The sequence below is a fragment of the Carassius auratus genome, unplaced genomic scaffold (assembly GCF_003368295.1).
Source record: "Carassius auratus strain Wakin unplaced genomic scaffold, ASM336829v1 scaf_tig00008982, whole genome shotgun sequence".
In the NCBI taxonomy this organism is placed as follows: domain Eukaryota; kingdom Metazoa; phylum Chordata; class Actinopteri; order Cypriniformes; family Cyprinidae; genus Carassius; species Carassius auratus.
The window spans coordinates 1-19,549 of record NW_020523988.1 but is presented as its reverse complement, the minus strand read 5'-3'; the positions used below and the strand labels follow the sequence as shown (position 1 = coordinate 19,549).

At 38.9% G+C, this 19,549-nt stretch overlaps 3 protein-coding genes across 4 annotated transcripts in view; all 3 read left to right on the top strand.

The window, feature by feature from the left end:
* LOC113072360 (seizure protein 6-like) overlaps positions 1-5,631 on the top strand; it is a 30,281-nt gene extending 24,650 nt beyond the window's left edge. The window contains exons 9-16 of the mRNA XM_026245381.1: positions 629-767; positions 3,034-3,230; positions 3,534-3,728; positions 4,393-4,584; positions 4,741-4,935; positions 5,123-5,158; positions 5,271-5,379; positions 5,469-5,631. Coding sequence (XP_026101166.1) covers positions 629-767; positions 3,034-3,230; positions 3,534-3,728; positions 4,393-4,584; positions 4,741-4,935; positions 5,123-5,158; positions 5,271-5,379; positions 5,469-5,631 — 1,226 coding nt within the window. The remainder of the gene's footprint in view (positions 1-628; positions 768-3,033; positions 3,231-3,533; positions 3,729-4,392; positions 4,585-4,740; positions 4,936-5,122; positions 5,159-5,270; positions 5,380-5,468) is intronic.
* A 2,748-nt stretch (positions 5,632-8,379) lies between these two features.
* On the top strand, positions 8,380-15,687 carry LOC113072359 (PHD finger protein 12-like). Of its 2 annotated transcripts, none has more exons than XM_026245380.1 (15): positions 8,380-8,827; positions 9,077-9,258; positions 10,621-10,693; positions 11,065-11,491; positions 11,580-11,700; positions 11,795-11,924; positions 12,055-12,219; positions 12,314-12,457; positions 12,548-13,127; positions 13,204-13,320; positions 13,843-13,986; positions 14,068-14,166; positions 14,241-14,323; positions 14,423-14,561; positions 14,751-15,687. In XM_026245380.1, exons 1-15 carry the CDS (start codon positions 8,762-8,764, stop codon positions 15,104-15,106), a joined length of 2,826 nt encoding a protein of 941 aa, XP_026101165.1. In that variant the 5' UTR covers positions 8,380-8,761; the 3' UTR covers positions 15,107-15,687. The 2 variants fall into 2 exon arrangements, with proteins under 2 accessions (XP_026101165.1, XP_026101164.1); XM_026245379.1 differs by having other exon boundaries at positions 11,795-11,927.
* Positions 15,688-15,820: 133 nt separating this feature from the next.
* LOC113072357 (dehydrogenase/reductase SDR family member 13-like) lies at positions 15,821-19,520 on the top strand (the record flags this gene model as incomplete). The annotated part of the gene is made up of 4 exons (XM_026245378.1): positions 15,821-16,212; positions 16,427-16,545; positions 19,224-19,347; positions 19,457-19,520. Coding segments are annotated over exons 1-4 (434 nt in total), but the record flags the coding sequence as incomplete, so codon positions are not given.
* Between the last annotated feature and the right edge of the window lie 29 nt (positions 19,521-19,549).

The window sequence follows — 19,549 nt, the reverse complement described above, 5'->3', positions numbered from 1 at the left end:
ATTTCACTCTCTTCAAGTCGTTCCAAACTTTTAAGACTTTTTCTTCTTTTTAACATTTTGAAGAATGTCTCTGCATTTTAATTTTTAGTTTATATTTTTGTCCCTATGATGAAAGTTAGTGGGCTAAAATATTGTTTGTATTGTATTGTTAAAATATCTTCTTTTTTGTTGCGAAGAGGAAAATAAGTAATATAGGTTGGAAATAACATGAGGGCATGTGAATGAGGACAGAATTTTAATTTGTCCAATATTAATTGAAAATATTCATTTTACAAATTGAACACCCATGATCGTCACCACAAAGTCGTAATTTCATTTGAAAAATCTGAGTTGGGGGTGTGTCAGTGAGAAAACAAGTCAGATGCAACATCTGCATCAATGGCAAATTTGTTAAAAAATATGTTTTTATTTTTAATTTGTAATAAATATAAGTTGCATGCACAAAATCAACATTTTACAATATAATTACAATATATCAAGATCCAAATTTATAGTGTCTACACAATACGCAAAATGCAAAAACACACCGGATTCACAGTCTTCCAAACTGATTTAAAAGCACCTGACATTGTATCATTTATACTAACTTCGCAGGAGGACATGAATGCACCATTTGTTTATTTTACAGCGGTGTGCAGTGGAGAAATAACGGATTCAGCAGGTGTGGTGCTTTCTCCAAACTGGCCTGAAGCATATGACAAAGGCCAGGATTGTATCTGGGGTCTACATGTGGAGGAGGACAAGAGATTTATGCTGGATGTTCAGGTGTGAGTATCTGAACCTATATGTATGTGTGTGGACAGAAAGGATAGATAGTTATATTTTAGGACTGTCTTTGTGTAGCTAAGTGTGTGTGTTTAGCTTTTTTCCTCTAATGAGAATGCTTTAATTTCTCTAGCATTCAGTACAGTTCACTGCCTTCCAATTACAGAGGAACAGTGTGTATAATGACTGATTAATTGATTTAGCACAGATATGGAGTGGAACCCACGGACTTATTAACACATAGCGCTAATGAGCAATCGTACATGTGCCAGGCTGAACACCTGGATGGGGTCACACCTGCACATGTTACTTCAAAACAATGGAGCTTCTTCAATATCTTTGTGACCCACTATGGGATGTGCACTCTATTATATTGATGTTTGATTGTAGCATCTTTCAAAGTAGCAAAGATCTGAGGGAAACATAAAGGTAAATAATTTTTTATTTCTTTTTAAACAAATAAATTTGGGGCATTTTGGGGCGAGGTTGGAGTTGTGTGGGTTGGTAATAGAAGGGTGGTATGAATTGGTTTGGGTGGTATAGATGGTATTTATGGAGTTATTTGTAGGTTTTGTGGTGGTGTGAATTGATTTGGGGTGGTATAGGTAGGTTTGGATTGATTTGGGTGCTATCTGTAGTGTTACTGGTGGATTTTGTGATGTACAGGTATGAGTGAGGATTTTGGGTGTTATATGTAGGTTTGGAATTATATGAATGGGTTTTATGGAGCCATTGGTGGGCTTGTGATGGAATGAGTGGGAATTATTGTGGTATTAATTGGTTTTGGGTAGTATATGTTGGTTTAGAGTGATACAAGTGGGTTTTATAGTGTTATTGGTGAGGTTTGTGGTATATGAATAGGGATTAGGGTGGTACAAATAGATTTTGGGTGTTATAGAAGATTTTTGTTGGGTTTTGTGGTGGTATAAATTAGTTTGTGGACTTACTGGTGAATTTTGGTGCAGTATTAGCAGTTTTGTGATGGTATCTTTGGGTTTTAGGATATATTGGGATTAAGAAAGTTTATGTGTGATGGATAGGTTTGGCATAATCTAAAGAGATTGTTTGACCAGACAAAAAGTTTTTGTAAAGAGAGACTGTGGCATTTTAAAACCAACCTACTCTATTTTACTTATTATTAAGAAGAAAAAATTAAGTATTTTTTATTGCTCTGACATTCTGCCCTTTTTAGAAGCCACTGGTCCACCACAGTCATCGACTCTTTCTGAGGCTGAGTGTGACATTATCTCTGCACCCAGAGCCTCTGTGTCCCAGCATGCATCATTAGTTCAGCTTTACTAGCTTCTGCACAATACTGTCTTCCAAACATACCCCAAACAAGCACACACACACACACACACACACACACACACAGACCTGAAAGACAAGGCTCTAACAATAATTCTGTTTGGTAGAAGAAGAAAAGAAATATCTCCGTTTGTCTCAGCTGATCATCAGGATGTACATGTGCATTTAACTCCGTAAACTCTCATTGTACACCCGTCTTTTGTCAGGCTGTGAATATTAACACAGCTCATCTGTGACCTTTCCAAACATCAGAACCCAAAGGGCTGACAGCCGTGTGACGCCCCGAGGGCTCTGCCTCTCTGCTTTCCAACATTACAATAAATAAATCAAATTTCTTTGCAAAATGTCACTTCCCCGTTGAAGAGGTAAATGCAGCCTCCCGATAGATGAGGGAATCTAAACACTGTCCTATACTGCCATTTAGAATGACAGAATGGAAAACAAGATTGATTCTCAGCGTGGATACTGTTGTGTAAAATTCTGCCTAGGCTGTGTAATTAGTTTTTCCCTTGCATTACTCATTTTGGTTTGGAAATCAAGATGAATTGTGGAATGACATCAGCAAACCATCTGGGAATAAATGTGGCTGCTGGTGTGACCGCTTCTTATGTTAGAATGCCACCATTCCTCTAAATTAATGAAACAGTTCACCTAAAAATGAATTTTCTGTTATAATTTATCCTTCTTTTGCTTTAGGCTTGTATGATTTTCTTTTTTTTAGTGGAATGCCAAATATATTAATAATTTAAACATTAATATTTAATATTTAAATCACTTTTTAAAAAACTATTTAAATAAAAACATATTCACATGGAGTTTCATTCTGCAACTGTACGTTCAAAAGATAATCATTATGATATATTATTATCATAATAATATGTCAATGCAATATGACAATATGGTGAGAGCTACAACCTGAGCTACATTAATGGTGTGCATTCATTTGTGTTGTATTATCAGTCTTCGTCTGGGGAAGAATGACCTGCTGACCTTTTATGATGGTGATGACCTCACAGCCAACATCCTGGGCCAGTACAGCGGTTTCCTTGCTCGATTTAGACTCTACACCTCCACAGCTGATGTGACCATCCAGTTTCAATCTGATCCAGCCTCCAACATGTACGGATACAACAATGGCTTTGTAGTGCATTTTTTTGGTAAGTGGCATTATGAGAATCTGCTGATCATCTTTACATTCTTCTTTGTTTTATTTTCTATGTATACGGTAGGCCTTTTACGGTGAACATTAGTACATTAAGGATCAGTTATTGACATGTCTATTGAGCCCCCAGTGTCGTAACAAGCAGAAGGGGTGCCAGCCTGCTTGTCAGTGCTTATCACTGCCAAAGTCTGAAATGGGCAACTGTTTTCTCACAGCAGCCTCATTTACATTCAAAACTTAATGGTAAAAACAGAAAAGACCCCATGCATCTTTTTTCCTTCCACCATCCAAATACTAGAAGTGCCACGTAACGACACATGTGCAGAGCTGCCAGAAATCCCTAATGGCTGGAAGAGCACATCTCATCCCGACCTGACCCATGGCACCGTTATTACCTACCAGTGTTACCCAGGCTTCCGTCTGCAGGGCTCAGAGATCCTGATGTGCCAGTGGGATCTGACTTGGAGCGGAGACGTCCCGATCTGTGAGAAAAGTAAGAACTAACATCACACTTAAAGGTCACACCAGATCATTAATGCTTGAGACACATTAAGAAAACTTAATTAACATGGTGATAATGACTACATAGCTTTAAACTTAATGCCACCTACTGGTGAATTGAGGCTACTACAAACAATATCCTCCCTATCATGAAAGATGCAGTGAAATCTGAAAGTAAGTTTTCAGAAGCATTAACTGGCAGGCACCTGCCTGGGTTTAGCAATGCCAATTAATTGATTTGAGAATATTTGACAATAATCAAACTGATTTTGTTCTTGAAGAGGAATCCTATTATATTAAATTTATATTATATTTGAATTCTCAATAAAATTTTCTCAACAGGAAGATGTGCACCACAGTGTATAAGCCAAAACCAAATGCCTTATTAAGTAATTGACATAATATAATATAAATATAATACATTTATATTTTTTAATTAATGATACAATTGTATTTTCATATTTATAATAAATACTTGATAGATTATAAAACATTATTATTATTATTATTATTATTATTATTATTATTATTATTAAACAATATATACAGTTATATTAAAGATAATGATTAAAGATAGGTTTTAACCCCACCATACTTTATTTTGAAGTATTGGTAAATGTTTCAAGTGTTATTTTTTTATTTTATTTTTTGCCTAGTTATGTCATGTGAGGATCCAGGACTAGTGGAAAACAGTCAGAGACTGGTGTCCAGCTCTCGTTTCACTGTGGGATCGTCCGTGGAGTACATTTGCAACAAAGGATACTCACTTTTTGGCCCAGGAGTGCTCACTTGCTACAGCAGAGATACTGCAGACCCAAAGTGGAGTGAAAGACTGCCCAAATGTGTCCGTAAGTGGGAATTGTATTGTTGATATTAATTTTTCAGCATTCCAAGAAATGCAAACCTAAATCTTACACTGTACTGCCATCTAGTGGACTTCAGAATTACTGCGTCCCAGTACTTAGTGCATTCCAACAGACTGAAATCTCTGCGTTTTTCTTTAGCTGAAAGATATGAACCCTGCAGTAACCCTGGTGCGCCTTCCTCGGCCATCCAAAGTTCAGAGAAACCGTTCTTCCAGGCAGGAGAGACTCTGAGCTTCACCTGCCGAGCAGGTTATGTGCTTCAGGGTGAACCCAATATCCACTGCCTCCCTGGACATCCCTCTCAATGGAGCGGAGCGCCCCCTATGTGCAGAGGTACAAACTGCACTCCTAACGTTAAATATTTAAATAATTGTTTAAATAAAATGTTCAAAAAAACAAGGATAGACAATAATTATAGACATAATCTCCTTTAGTGTAAGTGGCATACATCTTACATGAGATTTAAAACACTGTTCAATGATTCAGGGGTATTTCATTCGTTGTCATTGGTGTTTTTCAGCTTCCACAAGAAACAATGAGGAACACAGATTGAACGGTGACACAATGTTTTGTATTATCTAAATGTTTCGATCACTAAACAATTAAACATCCTCATTCATTATTGTATTATTATTTTTTTTATGTTCCGTAAAATGTCCACATTACAGCTGTTGATTCAGAGTTTGATGCAGAGGACGTCAACATCGCTATCGCAGTTCTGATTCCTGTAGTGGCGGTGCTGATGCTCCTCTTGGTCATCTTCCTCTGCATCTCAATGTAAGTTTCAAGGGCATGGAAAAATACACTGTGCTTATTGTTTTAGGGTTAGTTTTTCACTGATAATGTTGTCTTGTTTGTCTCTGCAGAGCTCAAAGTAAGTCTTTTCAGCTCCCTGGATCATCATTGCCACCGTATGACAACATGACAGAAGAATCTGCATTTGACAACCCTGTTTATGAGACAGGAGTAAGTATGGATGCCGTGAACCTCAGAGACGTGGGCTCTCACAACACCATCATCTTGTCCTGATCAATGCTTGCCATTCTGTCATTTTGACATATCATCTATGACTCTGAACTGGATATTTCAAAAAACTTTATAACTGAATGAGCCTAAATGTTGCATTAGCCAACTCTTAAGTTTTTTTAACAATATTTAAAAATAAGCAAAGGTTGAAAATGCTGCTGTCTATTTGTAACACACATTAACGTGCTAGAAAGAATATGTCTGGAGGAAAGATTCTGTGTCCCTTATTAAAACATTTATTTTAGATGTAAAATCCATTTAGGCTCGAGGCTGTGGGTCAGAAATATCTAGAACTCAGAAGATGTGTGTCTGTGTGTGTGGGTGTGGGCATGTTTTTGTGACATATCAGGACACAACTCTGTATAATGACATGGGTATGACACAGGTATTACAAGGAGAGGGTCCCCATTTTTCAAAACGCTTTTAAATCATACAGAATGAGTTTTTTTGAGAAAGTTAAAAATGCACAAAGTTTCCTGTGAGGGTTAGGTTTAGGGGTATGGTTGGTGAATGGCGATAGAATATACAGTTTCTACAGTATAAAAACCATTACGCCTATGGGATGTCCCCACTGTTCCCAAAAACAAACGTGTGTGTGTGTGTGTGTGTGTTTCAATTTGTGTATGTCATTCACCGTTATCTACTGAATGTGAAAGGTTCTGTCTAAATTCCATTTGAATGATCACAAAAATGTATGTTTATTTATAATAGCTTTATTTGACTGGATTTTTTCATGACACTCACTTTCAGTCATTACTGTGTTTCAAGTTGTTTGTTCGATTGATCATTTGTTTCATGCTTTCATAAGTTTCCTTTTTTTTATTCAGATGACAAGAAATGCTAAAGAAGCTCTTGAACTTTCTTGCACATTATACATTCATAAACTTAAAATGTGGATTTATTTTTTATTTGAAAGGTGATAAATGCATACAGATTCCACAAAAAAGTAACCAAAAAAACAGATTATTGCATATTAGAAGAATGCTTTCTGAAGGATCGTGTAACGCTGCTGAAAACATCACAGAAATAAATTATATTTATATTACTAATATATTTAAAAAGTAAGCAGTTTAACTGCAATTACATTTGACAGTTTTTCTGTATTTTTGATCAAATAAATGCAGTCTCATGGTGTGCATAAGTAACTTCTTTCAAAAATATTTAAAAAAAATCTTACTGACCCAAAACATTTGAACTTTTGAATTTTTTTGTTTCAAGTAGCCTACAACTTGGATAACCAGCTGTATTGAATGATAGGACAAAGCAAACTACTGTACTGCACTGTCCTGAAATCTGATTTGTTTATCTTTTCAGGATGCAAGGCAATGCGAGGTGTGTATGTAAAATTCATCTGTCTTTCTTTTGGCACCTATGCTCTTTTTCCTGCTGGGTTCCTGTAAATGTATTTTCTCTAAGACCTCTGCCAGCACATAAATGACGGTGGACAATAGAGTGTTATTTCTGTAGCATGTCAGAGCCTGAGGTTTGTGTTGTACCTTTTTTTAAAGCCCCAAAGGCTCACACCTTGAGGCTAGACTATATCAGAATGCACTGGATTCTTTATTTCACACTGGAAAACAACAGAGGTGGAAGCTGTTTTCACCCACATGCAGCAAAACCTATGAGAGTTGGGAGAGTGGCTGAAAGTCTCGAGTTGAACTCACTGGCTGCATAGGTGCTTATTTGCAGATAACTTTGTAAATAAATGGTCAAAAACTACATTATGGTGTTGTGTTGTGTGTTTATTATGCAATATAGTGTGTAGCTGTGGAAGTTTTTCTTTGAACAAGACTGCAGCTATTTATTGAACAGCATCACATTTTTTTATCTCTCAAATGTGCTATATTTATTATAATAAAACAAACATATTTTGCTTTTCAATAGAATCTATTCTATTATAATGTATTATAAATATTTAATATCTAGTTTAATAAATTAAATAATAATCATTTCAGTGCTTACTGGTTGATTTTAACACTACCCCATTCCAAAACCATCAAAAGGAATTTGATTCAGTTCTTCCGTTTCTCGCATTGGTTCATGTCACGCCGGCGACGAAACGGACCAATCAGAAGCTTGAATTTTCCCTCACAATAAAAAGAGGCTCGAATACGTAAACAAAACGGATAATGGCATCTGCTGTCGAAACGTCATGGGATATTGTATTAAACAAGTTCCTCACACACAAACTGTCGGTTCCCACAATGACTGCATCGACAGAGAGGTTTTTATAAACAGAGGAAAAGCGCAAGATGGCTCCACTGTTGACGGGTAGTGATGCCCGACCGCGAAAGAATTATTGTTTTGAACCGACTCTTTATAAAGATTCATTCGAACCGATTCGCAAAGCGTTTGTAAATCACTAGATCGTTAACAATAGATACTTTACTTAAAAGTTAAATATATGTCATCATTTACTCACCCTCGTGTTCATTTCAAATATATGACTTTCTTTATTCCGTGGAGAAAACTTTGGATGTAAAATTGTGAGGTGTGGAATGTTAATTGAAACTTTAATCGATGTAAAGTCATTAAAAGCTGTAATTAAAATGTGTATGGTATAAATATTATTTAAAAATGTTATTTTTATACAGCTGTATAAATATTCAATAGAACATAAACATCAACTATGGCAAATCACTGAATTGATTCTACTGAACCGGTTAACTGAAGCGAACCGATTCTCTAAATGAATTGGATTCCTATAGCTACTGACGGGGCGACGCATGCGCACACAGGTTTGTGCGTCAGTTCACGCGAGCGTTCCTTCATCACAACAGAGACGCTCCGCCGTTAAGTCGTCCTTTCACTGGGAGAAAAACGTCTGGTTTTCGCCGCTGCCAGTTCCTCGGGGGAGTTGTTCTTCGGGGTGCTTGATGTTTGAGGTCTTTGCAACATGGATTTAGTGGTTATTTCTCTGTGTTTATTATTCCTTCTCTTACCGGGCCGGAATCTCGCACAGCACCGGGAATAGAGGCCTCCGCGCGCCTGCTCGATTAACGGAGAGCCCGCGCGGAACCACATCAGACACGGGCGGGAATTCTACGGATGTTTTGGAGGTCAGACGCTATTCATCTGACACGAGTCGGGGTGTAGTGGCTGAGGGAAACGGAACTAGTTGGGGCTGGTGTTGATGTGGGGGAAAATGGAGAACCCGACGATCGTGTACGATCTGGATACCTCCGGCGGGCTGATGGAGGTAAGTCAAACACACTCATAGACTCCTTTATACCGCTCTTCACTGACCGGATAACATTCTTAAAGTAACGTTAGCCGCTAACCCGCTCTTGCTCGCTAATGTCATCCATTCCATAGGCTCCTTTCAAACGGGGGCGCGCGCGAGTTCACGGTCTCAGCCCAACAATGGCTGGAGCGGCTGATGTGATGTAAGAAGCGTGCAGATGTTTCACTAATGAGTTTCTGAATCTCTCTCGCATCCCTCCTGCAGCAAATCCAGACACTGCTGGCGCCACCCAAGTCTGAAGATGGAGAGAAGAAGGCCAGGAAACCAGACAGGAGCACCAGGAGAGCCGGCAGGGCCAGCAATCATGAAACCTGTGACAGCTGCCGGGAAGGAGGGGACCTGCTGTGTTGTGATCACTGCCCCGCTGCCTTCCATCTACAGTGCTGGTGTGTGTGATGCTGGAGCTGGAACAAAATTGAGCCCAATGCTGTCATGTCGGTTTAGTCGGTGCGCATGTGTATCAACTAGATGTCCATCAGATTTGGCTGATGTTTATAATTGCATCTCTTGATGGAACATCATGCATGTTGGGGTTTATTTATATGCTGTCTGATGTTTCTTGCATGAGCGTGGAAAAGCTCTAGCAGGGAGCTGGTAAATGATCATTAACAATGGAGTTCTGAAGGCCACAACCACACAATCTCCATTATGGAGAGTTTGAGATGGATTTTCCTTGATCATTTGAGTCAATTTGTCTGCTGAAGATCTGTGATTGGCTTCACTTATTAATGTCAGAATTAAATGAAAATTCACAATATCAGTTTTCTAAATGCATGTTATAAATTTTATTGTGAACAATTCATCCATGCATGTTTCACATTTTTCTTATGCAGGGCTTTTCCAATCAATTAGTCCTCCTAAACTTAATTCTTGCATGCTTTAACGCTCATCTGCTTCTATTTTTGAGTGCAATGTCCACATCTCAAAATTCAATCAACAACTGATGCATGGAATCAAGTCCCTGCCATACATTTCTTTTTAATGGTACCCTGTTGCACTTGGACGTATGTCACAGTGGTGTTATCTGATGCCATTTCTGTTTTATTATGACTTTAAACTCATTTCATGCTGTAGTTGGTCAGCTGCAGTGGAGGATGATTGAATTTCAATTCCCTCCTTATTTTCTCATTGTTTATTGTGTCTGTTTGGGATGTGAAATGATTCCATTAGTGTGAGGAGAAACACATGCAGCTGGTGCTACGTGGCCCACAGGCCACTGGAAATCTGCCACACTTCATCCGTGTAGTCTCTTAGTTCCAGAGTTTCTGGGTTTGATCAGTTGTGCCGCAACAAGAAACTACATTAGCATGTCAAGGTCATTTTGCATTTATAGAGTCTGGTGCTTTTAAGCTTCCTTACAGATTTATTTGAAACCATCAGTAGAACAGAAATGTTTGGACGTAGATCTGTTTGCGCATGTGCAATGCAATTGAAAACAGAAGCTCCTTTCTTTCAGAGTGAGGTATTGATTTACCTTCTCTATGCTGGCTGGGTATAGATAGGTTATTCAAAATTGCCTCTTTTAAAACATGTCTTGCATAACATGTGGGTCTGGTTTGAGAAGCTGCCAAAGTTATAGTATCATGTTTGTTTGTATTTTTACTAAAGGCTGAATTATAAAGCTGGTCTGCTGTCCCGTTATCATTCACTGTAGTATTGAATGGCTGTGCATACTATAACTGTGTATGTTTGCCCTGTACTAAATGAAGCCTGTAGTTTTACCTCTGACTTTGTTTACATTTCCTCAGTAACCCGCCATTGAGTAGAGAAATGCTGCCCCCTGGCGACTGGATGTGTCATCGCTGTACCGTTCGCAAGAAGGTTGGTGTCCTGTCAGTTATGGACACAAATATTAGTTTTGTACTTTTGTTCTGTGAAATTATTAAAGACATCTTTTATTTTACATTCAAATCATTGTAGTAATAATAACATTTATATTTTTATAATTTAATAAAATATTATTGTTATACTGTTGTTGCTATTGTATAGTCATAATTGGTGTAAAACATCAATTTTTTTTTCTTTTTTTTTTTTGTCCTTAGCTGATCACGTCTGATAATCATATATTTACTATGTTTGAAAATTCCTTATACTTTAGTTCTTCAACATTTTTGTTGATTGTCAGCGGTTTGCAATAAAAAACAAAGTTTCAAATATAGGTTTGTGATTTTTATTTTATTTTTTCTTTATAGAAAAGGGAACAGAAGAAGGAGCAAATTAATGGTCTGTTGGAGCCGCAGCTGGGGAGGCAAATGCCTTCTCCAACTCCTGAGCAGGAATGTGGGATGTTATGTCCGGATCCTTCCATGGGGTTGGGTAGCACAGGGCTTCGGGCCGCCGTCGCTCAGGTACGGCTCCTGGAGAGACGACCAAGCAGCCGACCTGCAACCCCCAACTCTAACACTTCTTCCACAGACACGCCCACACCATCTGAGCAGAATGACATGGAGGAAGACCTCCTGGACGTGGAGGACGAGGCCCAGGGTTCTGAGCCTGAAATCTCAAATATCAAAACCACCCTCAAGAGACCATTTGACCTCCTAATTGCCGCTGCCATGCAAAGGAACCCTACGCAGTTCCAGCTTCCAACTGACCTCACTTGCACAACCGCATTTCCAGGTACAGGACGTTATGATCTCACTGTAAAATTGTGTGAACAGATCATATGTTATCCTAAGAAATGAAACATCTGTTTTCATCCTCTAAGGCACCAGCAAAAGGAGACGAAAAGATGAGTTATCAGGCAAGAATGTTAAACGCCCACAACATGAGTTGGACCATTGTGGACTGGTTCCACTGCCAGTGAAAGTGTGCTACACATGCAGCAGGTACAAGCTTTTATATACAAATTATTTGTTATTTTTTTAATAAGCTCCCTTTTAAGATATTATACATTCATAGTTGCTGTTTTTTTTCTCTCAGGACCTGCCGATTGGCTCCACTGATCCAGTGCGACTATTGCCCTCTCTTGTTTCACATGGACTGTTTGGACCCGCCTCTCACTGCCTTTCCTACAGGCAGGTGGATGTGTCCCAACCACATCCAGAACCTGGTAGTAAGGAAGCTTTTGTAAAACGAAAATCAAAACTTGTATATCTTTTTAATTGTGAAATTTTCATATGCCAAATTGAAAAACACCCTTACAAACATGCCACTCATTAATTTTCATCATTTCCTCTCAGCTGAACCAGAGAACCTTGACCCTCAGCAACCGTTGCCAGTTATTTGACCAGTTTCAGGATCGCATTTCTCAACATGCTGTCAAACTTGACCTCCTGCAGCAGATACATCAGCAGCACCCCCCTACTCTGCGGTCGGCTCATGCCAACAGCAGAAAGACTCTGAAGGTTATCTGTCTTCTTTTAAACTCACTGTATGATATGAGTGATAAGACACTTGAAATGTTGACACTTATTGGAGATATTGTTTGGTTAATCGCAGGTTCCAGATGCCATAAAGTCACAGTACCAGAACCCACCTGCTCTGATGGCCCCGGCAGTAGTCCGTGAAGGAGAGCTGATCTGCTCCAGCCTCTCAGAATCTTTTACCCCACAGCACTTAGCCAGTGAAGACGAACAGTGTCAGGTGTGTACACGCAGCCTGCAGATTGCTCTGCTTTTGGATTCAGTTTTGTTTCTGAACCAGTGTTTTTATTCTGTTTATGCTTTGGTGTAGTGGCTCAAAGATGTCATCTCGCTGCAGTGCAGCATTATGAGGCATTTATGGAACAGACAAACATCTCCTTGGGATTCGGAGCACACAGAAAAGACTGATCTAAAACTCAGAGACTCTTGCCAGAGTGCCACCTCAACAGGCAACCAGAACATTGCTCCAAAAGGTTCCTGTAGCTCATGTACTGATGGACTGTGTCAGAACTGTAAGACCACAAATGGCCCTGTAGACCGATTGGTTCAGTCCAATGGAATGCAGGGTCCTGATAGAACTCAAGAAAACACCACTGACCATGATATACCCCGTTTACACATGCCCAATCTACCCAACCATACCAACACTGAAACGGTAATCAAGACTGAGAATGCCAGCTTAAAGTCCTGTAATAGCATCGAGGTACCTCCACCTGCTTGTGTCAAATCTAAGCCCAGCACCCCATCATGTGACCATGGGAAAACTGCATTAGTTTTGGATGCAGCAGCAGCAGCAAAACTTTTGGCCTCTACTGCGTGTTCAGGAGCACATGCTGTTAAACCACAGAAAATCATCACAGATACCGAGTCAAAAGATCAGAGATCCAGTGGTAAATGCCTACTTCTGTAGTTTGATTATTATCCAGCCACACTTTAAAAATATTGATTGGTTACTTTCTCTTTCAGATGGGAATGCTGCCTCGCATCCTGTGATTGCAGGCAGTGGTGAAGTCTTCTCTTACACAGAACCTAACATGCTGGAGCTGTCCGGACGAATAAAAGACCTCATGCAGGGCAGCGGAGGTGGGTTTGAGTGTGTTTCGGTGGAATCTTGTAATCTTTCTGTTTTGCTATTCAAGTTCAGTTGAAAAGATATTATAACTTTAAGATTTCAAAATCCTTCCCAGTTCTAAATTGTGCATTAAAGCAACTCAATTTATGTTTGTGTATTTTTGCAAATTTGGCACTCTCTACAGTTAAGTGAAAGAAATTCACTGTCCTAATTACAGTTAATAGCTATACATAAAGCTGCCACAAAGCAGTCTGCTTTTTTCACAGAATTTCATACCGAACTTGCATACATTAATAGAATTTATCTGCATTATTTGGGGGGGAAATAATGCAGTATTTATTTATTTAAAATCTCCAGTGCTTTTTTTGTAAGCATCCATGATTTGGATATAAACTGTTATATATCAATTTGATAATAAAATAATAATTACTACTTTTAGGATTAGGATTACTATTACGTAAACCATTTTAAATAAAAGACTTCAAAAGATGCTAGCATTTTGTTAACTTTTTGAAACCTGGTTTATTTTGCAGAAGTTGAGCTTGGCTCATTAGATGAGAAATTTATCAAGCTCTTAGCTTGGCAGCGGATTCAGCAGCTCTTCAAGTCGAAAGCCTCTCCTGTTCAGAGCAGTTCTCCTTTATCTGTGTCACCCACTCACAGGAAACCCAGTGAAGGTATGAAATTCATTGTTCATTATGCTCTTTCTGAAGTTTGTGTACCTGTCAGCGAATGAACTCTTGATGTTTCCATTTCAGCCCAAAACAAGGAAGTGCAGGCGAGAGCTTCATTCTGTTCGGCCTCAGGAAAGGGGACGGCTGTAAACATGTGCTACAGGAGTCTGTACATCGGAACAGGTGATTATTATCAGGTGGCTGCAGGAAATGCCTCATCCTAGAAAGTTCAGTACAACTATGTGTTCTCATTGCAGGTGCTGATATGGATGTGTGCCTTAAAAACTACGGGCATTGTAACTATGTTTCAGGGAAACATGCCTGTATATTTTATGATGAGGTATGCATTTTTAAACATATAACATGCTTTACGAACAAAGGTGGTGTCATCTCTTTTGAGTGATTTACATTTACATGCATTTGTTCTCTCCTCCTCCAGAATACAAAGCAGTATGAACTGCTGAACTACAGCGAACACGGGACGACTGTTGACAACGTATTATATTCCTGTGACTTCTCTGAGAAGATGAGCCAGAGTCCGTCCAACAACCTGCTCACCAAAGTGCAAAATATCATTCGTGAGTTATTCCTTTTTCAGTTCCAGTGATTTAAAGATCATGGGGAAAAAAATTAAAAATGCACAAATTAATCATTTACAATAAATTCAATAACATGCATTTAGAAAATGGATAGGGTGATTTCCATTTCATGACAACTTTAAAAGCATCGCACAGTAAGCATCAGTATTAACTAAAGTGCATTTGTAGGACGCTGCAGGAAAAAGGAGCAGGAGGAGTCTTCAGTGGGCATCACTGCAACAACAGAGGATGGAGTTATGAGCTGCGAGTCCCAAGATGCTCCCATCACTCCCTGTAACTGTAAAAACAGCAGCTCCAGTTATATTGGAGGCAGTGGTGCTGGATGGGAAGGCACTGCACTCCTCCATCATGGAAGCCACATCAAACTGGGCTGCTTGCAGTTTATATTCAGTATCACGGAGTTCGCCAACAAGTCACTTAAAGAGGAGTTCAACACCTGCAGCCTCACTCCCACAGCTGGCCAACAGGGGGAGCAGCTAAACAAGGCCATGCCTCCTTCACTTCAAAACAACCTTGTAACTTAACCCCTCAAGCATCAACTTGTACAGTTTAAACGGTTTCCTAAATGTTTATACACTTGCATGAGGTGACCTTTTATCTAGTTATTTCAGACTCTTTTGACAGGTTGCACATTTTCTTGTCTCAAGGCAAGACTTGCATTTTTAAAGGGAAACTTTGATCATCCTGTATGCTCAGAACCAGTGAGCAATTTTGACATGTAAAAAAAAAAAAAAAAATCAAAACATGTTCTATTTTGTGCCAGTTACAATAGTTTTTATAAAAAACATGTGTTTTCTTTTTTTCATAAAAATTGATGTTTTTATTTATGTATGTCCTCTGGAGCAGTCAGACCTGGTGGTTCTTTAGCACGACATGTGCAAAGAGACTCATGTACATAGATGTATGTATCCATGTGAATAGCCAGAAAGCCACACGATTCAATGCGCAAAAGTGCTAGAGTTTGTATTTCTGTCCTGCACTATTTTGTTGCTGTTCAGTTCTTTTATGTGCCTGTTTCTTGTGGTTTTGCAATTAGTTTTCACCAGGTTCTTGTCTCAAACTATGTAAATACAAACCAGATTTTAAATAACATGCTTTAGAAGTCCACCAGCCTGTGTTCATGTATCATGCTTACTGGTTCACTCACTGGTCTCAATATTTCAGACAAAACGGACACCGATATATTTGAAAAACCTCCTAGTGGTCCCTGCTTAAATCAGAATATCTTACAATTTCGACCACCCTATAGAAACATGGACATGGTTTCAAAATTTCATCGACAGAGGCCTGGCCTGTCAGCAGCTTACTGTAACAAATTGCTTTAAATCAGCGCAACAGTGTTGTAGTCTTCAATATAATAGCTTTGAGGGTTGTTTTTGGTTTTGTAATCTGAGGAGGGCATCGAGGGCGTGTTTGGCTCCAGCAAGTCTTCCTGTTCCCAGTCTGGAGGAAATTGCTCTTTCATAAATAAACATAGCAGTTTTTTGCTCTGATCGTTTGAGCATGTTTATCGTTCTGCTCATTTGCGGAGGACTCGTCGGGTTTTACCTGCTGATGTGGGTGACGGTGTTGCAACAGCCAAAATGTAAGAGCACAGCAAAGCTGTACGGGAGGACAGTGATCGTGACTGGTATGTGCTCAGTTTCAATTCAGCGTATTTGATACTCTCTTCAGCCACGCATGGCATGTCCCAATTTGATCATTATTGATAATGTTAAAACGTTTTTGCGCATTTTACGCTTCTCGTAAGCACTCCAAACGCGAAACGGACATCTCGTCCACACAGGCAATCGTGTTATGCCATTGAGTAGATGCGATTGACATTTGAGTTGGTTTAACTGCAGGAGCAAACACGGGAATCGGTAAAGCCACCGCGCTGGATCTGGCAAAAAGAGGAGCTCGTGTGATTCTCGCCTGCAGGGATGAAAGGCGAGCTCAGGCTGCTGTCACAGACATCCAGAGGGTGAGAGCTAGCATTGTTTCTTTACTGTTCAGGATAATCGCCGTTTCTAATAAAATAAAAAAATGAAGTTCCGCTAGGAGGCTCGTGGAGCCACTGAGCTGCATCCAAATCTCACATGACTGGTTTTAAAAAAGTTTCATAGTTTAACTTGATTGGTATCTTATATTATACAAACATGCAGCACTAAAATAAAAATATTATCTTTTAAACATTTAAAGCGTCAATAGCTTTTAGTAAACACCTTCTTATCACGTTATTGTCACTAGCTTTGTCTGATTTATAAAGGTTTGTTACCGATTGACAGTTCCACCTATTATCAGCTATAAATGCAGGTTTTAAAAACCCAAAGAAAAATGGAAATGAGTCTCATTTGACTTATAGCCTATTTTAAACAATTATTTTAACGTGACCAGGCGTTTTAAAAACGCCTGAGAAGCTGAAAAAGCAAACAATGCGTTACGGTTAGAATTCTGTTTAATACAGTTTTAAGGTCGAAAACAACATTTTATAATTGTATCAGAAGACTAAAAAAGTTAAATAATTAAAAACTATATCGTTTGATGTAATAAAATGAGTGAATCTTCAAAAAAGATCACGGGCTTCGGACAATACAGGTACTGGTCATAATTAGAATATCATCTAAAAGTTTATTTATCTCACTAATTCCATTCAGAAAGTGAAACTTGTATATTATATTAATTCATTACACATAGACTGATATATTTCAAATGTTTATTTCTTTTAATTTTGATGATTATAACTGACAATTAAGGAAAAATCCAAATCCAGTACTATCTCAGAAAATTAGAATATTGTGAAAAGGTTCAATATTGAAGACACCTGGTGCCACACTCCAATCATCTAATTAACTCAAAACACCTGCAAAGGCTTTTAAGGTCTCTCAGTTTAGTTCTGTAGGCTGCAGAATCATGGGGAAGACTGCTGACTTGACAGTTGTCCAAAAGACGACCATTGACACCTTGCAAAAGGAGGGCAGGACACAAAAGGTCATTTCAAAAGAGGCTGGCTGTTCACAGAGCTCTGTATTCCAAGCACATTAATAGAGAGGTGAAGGGAAGGAAAAGATGTGGTAGAAAAAGGTGTACAAGCAATAGGGATAACCACACCCTGGAGAGGATGGTGAAACAAAACTCATTCAAAATGTGGGGGAGATTCACAAAGAGTGGACTGCAGCTGGAGTCAGTGCTTCAAGAACCACTACACACAGACTTATGCAAGACATGTGTTTCAGCTGTCGCATTCCTTGTGTCAAGCCACTCTTGAACAACAGACATCGTCAGAAGCATCTCTCTTCAAAAAGGACTGGACTGCTGCCGAGTGGTCCAAAGTTATGTTCTCTGATTTAAAGTAAATTTTGCATTTCCTTTGAAAATCTGGTTCCCAGAGCCTGGAGGAAGAGAGGAGAGGCACACAATCCACGTTGCTTGAGGTCCAGTGTAAAGTTTCCACAGTCAGTGATGGTTTGGGGTGCCATGTCATCTGCTGATGTTGGTCCATTTTGTTTTCTGAGGTCCAAAGTCAACACAGCCGTATTCCAGGAAGTTTTAGAGCACGTCATGCTTCCTGCTGCTGACCAACTTTATGGAGATGCAGATTTATTTTTTTAACAGGACTTGGCACCTGCACAGTGCACATAGTGCCAAAGCTTCCAGTACCTGGTTTAAGGACCATGGTATCCCTGTTCTTAATTGTCCAGCAAACTCGCCTGACCTTAACCCCATAGAAAATCTATGGGGTATTGTGAAGAGTAAGATGCAATATGCCAGACCCAAGAATGCAGAAGAGCTGTAGGCCACTAGCAGAGCAACCTGGGCTCTCATAACACATGAGCAGTGACACAGACTGACCGAGTCCATGCCACGCCGCATTGCTGCAGTAATTCAGGCAAAAGGAGCCCCAACTAAGTGTTGAGTGCTGTACCAGCTCATACTTTTCATGTTCATACTTTTCAGGTGGCCAAGATTTCTAAAAATCCTTTCTTTGTATTGGTCTTAAGTAATATTCCAATTTTCTGAGATTTGGGATTTTCCTTAGTTGTCATTAATAATCATCAAAATTAAAAGAAAAATACATTTGAAATATATCATTCTGTGTGTAATAAATGAATATAATATACAAGTTTCACTTTTTGAATGGAATTAGTGAAATAAATCAACTTTTTGATGATATTCTAATTATATGACCAGCACCTGTATAGCCTACATCAGGTTTCCTCAAAGGACCGAACAGCATACTTGTGTTACTTTCATAGATGTGTCTAAAGTCTGCTGTCTTTTGCTTGATATTAAATAGAGCCCATCATGATGATTTCTCAACACTTGATTGAAATCCCCCACATGCAGGCACATTAAAATGTTGAAAACTGCTGAAAAGAAAAAACAACATCAACCAAAACCAGCCTAAGCTCATTGTAGGCCTTTATGTTTTTGTAGCCTTAAAGGTTTTTTGTAGAAAACGAATGTATATTTACCTTAATATTTCTCCATTAAAAACCTTTGCCCCTAAAAAAAAAGAAAGAAAAATATTACTATATAAATAATATTAAATAAAACTCCAGTCATATCAGTATTAAACAAATCCATGATTCTGCTAGATAAGTCAGCAGAATGAATGTAGGAATGTTGTGAAATCAGTGAACCGATGTGACTGCCACACAGGAATCCGGAAACAAAGAGGTGTTGTATATGCACTTGGATCTGGCCAGTCTGAAATCTGTGAGGTCTTTTGCTGAAAACTTTCTCAAGAAAGAATCCAGGTTGGACATTCTTATCAACAATGCAGGTAGCTATCAAATATATGCAATTTTATGTTATGCAATGATACATTTTAAGATAACTGAAAATCAGCCACAGGTTTAAAACATTATATTGTTTCTTTTCTGTGTTTGTAGACTTCTTGTTTGGTGGCAAGACTGAGGATGGCTTTGGAAGGATCTTTGGCGTCAATCACACTCGGTCACTTTCTGTTAACCATCCTGCTGCTG

Coding starts and splice junctions, on each gene's coding strand:
- LOC113072359 (XM_026245379.1), top strand. CDS start 8,762: ATGTGGGGGAAAATGGAGAACCCGACGATCGTGTACGATCTGGATACC. Junction 10,694..11,064: donor GCTGTACCGTTCGCAAGAAG/GTTGGTGTCCTG, acceptor TTTTCTTTATAG/AAAAGGGAACAGAAGAAGGA. Junction 14,167..14,240: donor GAGTCTGTACATCGGAACAG/GTGATTATTATC, acceptor TTCTCATTGCAG/GTGCTGATATGGATGTGTGC.